The sequence below is a fragment of the Cetorhinus maximus genome, unplaced genomic scaffold (assembly GCF_964194155.1).
Source record: "Cetorhinus maximus unplaced genomic scaffold, sCetMax3.hap1.1 HAP1_SCAFFOLD_1589, whole genome shotgun sequence".
In the NCBI taxonomy this organism is placed as follows: Eukaryota; Metazoa; Chordata; class Chondrichthyes; order Lamniformes; family Cetorhinidae; genus Cetorhinus; species Cetorhinus maximus.
The window spans coordinates 1-6,926 of NW_027597529.1; the positions used below are offsets into that span (position 1 = coordinate 1).

At 59.6% G+C, this 6,926-nt stretch overlaps 1 protein-coding gene across 1 annotated transcript; it reads right to left on the reverse strand.

Moving 5' to 3' along the window:
• Positions 1-1,839: 1,839 nt before the first annotated feature.
• Positions 1,840-6,722, reverse strand: cskmt (citrate synthase lysine methyltransferase). Its single transcript, XM_078536844.1, has 3 exons — positions 6,623-6,722; positions 2,139-2,570; positions 1,840-2,051 (listed from the first exon to the last, which is right to left on the reverse strand). The coding sequence occupies exons 1-3, from the start codon at positions 6,717-6,719 to the stop codon at positions 1,846-1,848; spliced, it is 735 nt and encodes a 244-aa protein (XP_078392970.1). The 5' UTR covers positions 6,720-6,722; the 3' UTR covers positions 1,840-1,845.
• Between the last annotated feature and the right edge of the window lie 204 nt (positions 6,723-6,926).

Here is a 6,926-nt window from a genome sequence, read left to right on the forward strand (position 1 = left end):
GGGGGGAGTTGGGGTGGGATTAGGGGGGGAGTTGGGTGGGGTTGGGGGGAGTTGGGGTGGAATTAGGGGGGAGTTGGGGTGGGATTAGAGGGGGAGTTGGGGTGGGATTAGGGGGAGTTGGGGTGGGGTTGGGGTGAGTTGGGGTGGGATTAGGGGGGAGTTGGAGTGGGGTTGGGGGGAGTTGGGGTGGAATTAGGGGGGAGTTGGGGGGTTGGTGGGGGAGTTGGGGTGGGATTAGGGGGGATGTTGGGGTGGGATTAGGGGGGAGTTGGGGTGGGGTTGGGGGGTTGGGTGGATTAGGGGGAGTTGGGGTGGGGTTGGGGGAGTTGGGGGGGTTGGGGGGTTGGGGTGGGATTGGGGGGTAGTTGGGGTGGGATTGGGGGGAGTTGGGGTGGGGATTAGGGGGAGTTGGGTGGGGTGGTGGGGAGTTGGGGTGGGATTAGGGGAGTTGGGGTGGGATTAGGGGGAGTTGGGGTGGGATGGTGGGGGTGGGGGGGTGGTGGGGGTGTTGGGGTGGGATTGGGGGTGTGGGTATTGGGGGTAGTTGGGTGATGGGGAGTTGTGGGATTAGGGGGTAGTTGTGGGATTAGGGGGTAGTTGGGGTGGGATTAGGGGGTGTTGGGTGGGATTGGGGGGGTGTTGGGCTGGGATTGGGGGGGTGTTGGGCTGGGATTGGGGGGGTGTTGGGCTGGGATTGGGGGGGTGTTGGGCTGGGATTGGGGGGGTGTTGGGCTGGGATTGGGGGGGTGTTGGGCTGGGATTGGGGGGGTGTTGGGCTGGGATTGGGGGGGTGTTGGGCTGGGATTGGGGGGTGTTGGGCTGGGATTAGGGGGTAGTTGGGGTGGGATTAGGGGGGAGTTGGGGTGGGATTAGGGGGGTGTTGGGCTGGGATTGGGGGGAGTTGGGCTGGGATTGGGGGGGAGTTGGGCTGGGATTGGGGGGTGTTGGGCTGGGATTAGGGGGGAGTTGGGCTGGGATTGGGGGGGTGTTGGGCTGGGATTGGGGGGGTGTTGGGCTGGGATTAGGGGGTAGTTGGGGTGGGATTAGGGGGGAGTTGGGGTGGTATTACGGGGGGGTGTTGGGCTGGGATTAGGGGGGTGTTGGGCTGGGATTAGGGGGGTGTTGGGCTGGGATTGGGGGGGTGTTGGGGTGGGATTAGGGGAGTTGGGGTGGGATTAGGGGGTGTTGGGCTGGGATTGGGGGGGTGTTGGGCTGGGATTGGGGGGTGTTGGGCTGGGATTAGGGGAGTTGGGCTGGGATTAGGGGTAGTCGGGGTGGGATTAGGGGGGAGTTGGGGTGGTATTACGGGGGGTGTTGGGCTGGGATTAGGGGGGTGTTGGGCTGGGATTAGGGGGTAGTTGGGGTGGGATTAGGGGGGAGTTGGGGTGGTATTACGGGGGGGTGTTGGGCTGGGATTGGGGGGGTGTTGGGCTGGGATTGGGGGGGTGTTGGGCTGGGATTGGGGGGGTGTTGGGCTGGGATTGGGGGGGTGTTGGGCTGGGATTGGGGGGGTGTTGGGCTGGGATTGGGGGGTGTTGGGCTGGGATTGGGGGGGTGTTGGGCTGGGATTGGGGGGGTGTTGGGCTGGGATTGGGGGGGTGTTGGGCTGGGATTGGGGGGGTGTTGGGCTGGGATTGGGGGGGTGTTGGGGAGGGATTGGTGGGGTGTTGGGGTGGGATTAGGGGGGTGTTGGGGTGGGATTAGGGGGGTGTTGGGCTGGGATTGGGGGGGTGTTGGGCTGGGATTGGGGGGGTGTTGGGCTGGGATTAGAGGGGAGTTGGGGGTGGAGAGTTTGAGGACTGAGTGGCCTCACTTTGCCAGAGTAACACAGCAACACGGGCTCCCTCACTTTACTGGTTTGATAAGGTAAGCAAAGTAACTGGTGCGTCCATCAGGCTCCAGTTCAAAGGCAGTGACGTTGACCTTCCAAACTCTCTCCAACCAAAGAATCCTCACATCTGGATCCTCATCGGACACCTGCAGCATCAAGCCCCCAGCTCGCATCACGCGCAGTGACTCTGATACTGCCTGCTTCACCGCCACGCCTCCATCTGTAGGAAAGGAAATCCAGAGTCAGTATGTACTGAACAATGACCCGGCGAGAGGTGGGGGCACCTTGCTCCAGAATTCCCACTTACCATCTGCTCGGAGCATTGCGTCCATCGTTCCCTTGTCCAGGATGAGGTCAAACGTGCCCGGCTGGAAGTCCGTAAGGTGGGTGGCATCAGCCTGCAGGAAATGCAGCTCAGAAGCTGGGTTCCCAAGGGGAGGAAGGGGTGAAAAGTGTGTTTGCATCAGCCTCACAGCCACAGGAGAGAAATCCACGCAGTAGACATGGAGCGGGAAAGGGCACTCACAGTACAGACGGGGGCCCAACTCCGATGTGCCACAGCCAAGGTCCAGTAGTTTCCGTGGCCCATCCCTATCCACACCCTGCAGCAGCTCAACCAGGATCCCATGGAGTGAGGAGTAGCCAAGAAACCAATCGAAGTGCTTAAAGGGCTGGGCTAGGCTCCTGAGATAGAAACTGTCCCAGGCTGTCCGCTTCTCCAAATTCCCCAGCAAACCATCTGCAACAACAACCATCTTTACTTAGAAACAGAGAATCTTTCACCACAAGAGGAGGCCATCCAGCCCATCATGCCTGGGCTATCCCTTTGAAAGAACTATCGCCTTCCCTTGCTTTTCCCGAATGGGCAGGCGATGTCCTCCTGGAGTCTGTTGCTGCCTCCGGACGTTGTTACATTTCCGACTTTCGGGACATGGCATAACTAAAAATTAGGACCTACTTAGCCAAGGCCGGATCTGGAATACATATTGAAAAAAGCAGGTTACAGAGATAGGGAGGGGTGTAGGGGCAGGAGGAGGTTACAGAGATAGGGAGGGTTGTAGGGGCTGGAGGAGGTTACAGAGATAGGGAGGGTTGTAGGGGGTGGAGGAGGTTACAGAGATAGGGAGGGGTGTAGGGGCTGGAGGAGGTTACAGAGATAGGGAGGGTTGTCGGGGCTGGAGGAGGTAACAGAGATAGGGAGGGTTGTAGGGGCCGGAGGAGGTTACAGAGATAGGGAGGGTTGTCGGGCTGGAGGAGGTTACAGAGATAGGGAGGGTTGTAGGGGCTGGAGAAGGTTAGAGAGATAGGGAGGGTTGTCGGGGCTGGAGGAGGTAACAGAGATAGGGAGGGTTGTAGGGGCTGGATGAGGTTACAGAGATAGGGAGGGTTGTAGGGGCTGGAGGGGGTTACAGAGATAGGGAGGGTTGTAGGGGCTGGAGGGGGTTACAGAGATAGGGAGGGTTGTAGGGGATGGAGGGGGTTACAGAGATAGGGAGGGTTGTAGGGGCTGGAGGAGGTTACAGAGATAGGGAGGGTTGTAGGGGCTGGAGGAGGTTACAGAGATAGGGAGGGTTGTAGGGGCTGGAGGAGGTTACAGAGATAGGGAGGGTTGTAGGGGCTGGATGAGGTTACAGAGATAGGGAGGGTTTTAGGGGCAGGAGGAGGTTACAGAGATAGGGAGGGTTTTAGGGGCAGGAGGAGGTTACAGAGATAGGGAGGGTTTTAGGGGCAGGAGGAGGTTACAGAGATAGGGAGGGGTGTAGGGACTGGAGGAGGTTACAGAGATAGGGAGGGTTGTAGGGGCTGGTGGAGGTTACAGAGATAGGGAGGGATGTAGGGGGTGGAGGAGGTCACAGAGATAGGAAGGTTGGAGGGACTGGAGGAGGTTACAGAGATAGGGAGGGTTGTAGGGGCTGGAGGTGGTTACACAGATAGGGAGGGTTGTAGCGGCAGGAGGAGTTTACAGAATTAGGGAGGGTTGTAGGGGCTGGAGGAGGTTACAGGGATAGGGAGGGGTGTAGGGGCTGGAGGTGGTTACAGAGATAGGGAGGTGTGTAGGGGCTGGAGGATGTTACAGAGTTAGGGAGGGTTGTAGGGGCTGGAGGAGGTTACAGCGATAGGGAGGGTTGTAGGGGCTGGAGGAGGTTACAGAGATAGGGAGGGTTGTAGGGGCTGGAGGAGGTTACAGAGATAGGGAGGGTTGTAGGGGCTGGAGGATGTTACAGAGATAGGGAGGGTTGTAGGGGCTGGAGGAGGTTACAGAGATAGGGAGGGTTGTAGGGGCTGGAGGAGGTTACAGAGATAGGGAGGGTTGTAGGGGCTGGAGGAGGTTACAGAGATAGGGAGGGTTGTAGGGCTGGAGGAGGTTACAGAGATAGGGAGGGTTGTAGGGGCTGGAGGAGGTTACCGAGATAGGGAGGGCTGTAGGGGCTGGAGGAGGTTACAGAGATAGGGAGGGTTGTAGGGGCTGGAGGAGGTTACAGAGATAGGGAGGGTTGTAGGGGCTGGACGAGGTTACAGAGATAGGGAGGGCTGTAGGGGCTGGAGGAGGTTACAGATATAGGGAGGGTTGTAGGGGCTGGAGGAGGTTACAGAGATAGGGAGGGTTGTAGGGGCTGGAGGATGTTACAGAGATAGGGAGGGTTGTAGGGGCTGGAGGAGGTTACAGCGATAGGGAGGATTGTAGGGGCTGGAGGAGGTTACAGAGATAGGGAGGGGTTGTAGGGGCTGGAGGAGTTTACAGAGATAGGGAGGGTTGTAGGGCTGGAGGAGGTTAAAGAGATAGGGAGGGTTGTAGGGGCTGGAGGAGGTTACAGAGATAGGGAGGGTTGTAGGGGCTGGAGGAGGTTACAGAGATAGGGAGGGTTGTAGGGGCTGGAGGAGGTTACAGAGATAGGGAGGGTTGTAGGGGCTGGAGGAGGTTACAGAGATAGGGAGGGTTGTAGGGGCTGGAGGAGGTTACCGAGATAGGGAGGGCTGTAGGGGCTGGAGGAGGTTACAGAGATAGGGAGGGTTGTAGGGGCTGGAGGAGGTTACAGAGATAGGGAGGGTTGTAGGGGCTGGACGAGGTTACAGAGATAGGGAGGGCTGTAGGGGCTGGAGGAGGTTACAGATATAGGGAGGAATGTAGGGGCTGGAGGAGGTTACAGAGATAGGGAGGGTTGTAGGGGCTGGAGGAGGTTACAGAGATAGGGAGGGTTGTAGGGGCTGGAGGAGGTTACAGAGATAGGGAGGGTTGTAGGGGCTGGAGGAGGTTACAGAGATAGGGGAGGGTTGTAGGGGCTGGAGGAGTTTACAGAGATAGGGAGGGTTGTAGGGGCTGGAGGAGGTTACAGAGAGAGGGAGGGTTGTAGGGGCTGGAGGAGGTTACCGAGATAGGGAGTGTTGTAGGGGTTGGAGGACGTTACAGAGATAGGGAAGGTTGTAGGGGCTGGAGGAGGTTACAGAGATAGGGAGGGTGGTAGGGGCTGGAGGAGGTTACAGAGATAGGGAGGGTTGTAGGGACTGGAGGAGGTTACAGAGATAGGGAGGGTTGTAGGGGCTGGAGGAGGTTACAGAGATAGGGAGGGTTGTAGGGGCTGGAGGAGGTTAGAGACAGGGAGAGTTGTAGGGGCTGGAGGAGGTTACAGAGATAGGGAGGGGTGTAGAGGCTGGAGGAGGTTACAGAGATAGGGAGGGTTGTAGGGGCTGGAGGAGGTTACAGAGATAGGGAGGGGTGTAGGGGCTGGAGGAGGTTACAGAGATAGGGAGGGTTGTAAGGTCTGGAGGAGGTTACAGAGATAGGGAGGATTGTAGGGGCTGGAGGAGGTTACAGAGATAGGGAGGGTTGTAGGGGCTGGAGGAGGTTACAGAGATAGGGAGGGTTGTAGGGGCTGGACGAGGTTACAGAGATAGGGAGGGTTGTAGGGGCTGGAGGAGGTTACAGAGATAGGGAGGGTTGTCGAGGCTGAAGGAGGTTACAGAGATAGGGAGGGTCGTAGGGGCTGGAGGAGGTTACAGAGATAGGGAGGGTTGTAGGGGCAGGATGAGGTTACAGAGATAGGGAGGGTTGTAGGGGCAGGAGGAGGTTACAGAGATAGGGAGGGTTTTAGGGGCAGGAGGAGGTTACAGAGATAGGGAGGGGTGTAGGGACTGGAGGAGGTTACAGAGATAGGGAGGGTTGTAGGGGCTGGTGGAGGTTACAGAGATAGGGAGGGTTGTAGGGGGTGGAGGACGTCACAGAGATAGGGAAGGTTGAAGGGACTGGAGGAGGTTACAGAGATAGGGAGGGTTGTAGGGGCTGGAGAAGGTTACAGAGATAGGGAGGGTTGTAGGTGCTGGAGGAGGTTACAGAGATAGGGAGGGGTGTAGGGGCTGGAGGAGGTTACAGAGATAGGGAGGGTTGTAGGGGCTGGTGGAGGTTACAGAGATAGGGAGGGTTGTAGGGGGTGGAGGACGTCACAGAGATAGGGAAGGTTGAAGGGACTGAAGGAGGTTACAGAGATAGGGAGGGTTGTAGGGGCTGGAGGAGGTTACAGAGATAGGGAGGGTTGTAGGTGCTGGAGGAGGTTACAGAGATAGGGAGGGGTGTAGGGGCTGGAGGAGGTTACAGAGATAGGGAGGGTTGTAGGGGTGAGGGTTGAGGGGAGTGTGGGGAGGAGAGAGAGTGAGTGAGTGAGGGAGGGAGGGAGGGGGGTTGAGGGTTTGGGAGGGGTTGAGTTTATCTGAAGTGCCCGGCTCGGGCCCCCCTCCCCCCGGGTTGAGTTTGAATCGACCCCGAGGCTGCGCTGGGCCCGCGGCTCCTGTACTTACCGCGGGCGGGCGGCCGGGAGCGGCTCCGGGGCCGGAGGAGGATCCCCGGGGCCGCCAGGAAACTGCGGCCGGAGCGGAGCAGCCGCGGGCCGGTCATGGGGAGAGACCGAGACCCGGGACCGGGGGCAGGAAAGGAGAGAGGGGCCGAGCGGCCTCAGCCCCGCCCCCCAGACCCCGGACCCCCGGCCCCGCCCCCCGGACCCCCGGACCCGCCCCCCGGACCCCCGGACCCGCCCCCCAGTCCCCCGGCCCCGCCCCCCAGACCCCCGGACCCGCCCCCCGATCCCAGGCCCCGCCCCCACGG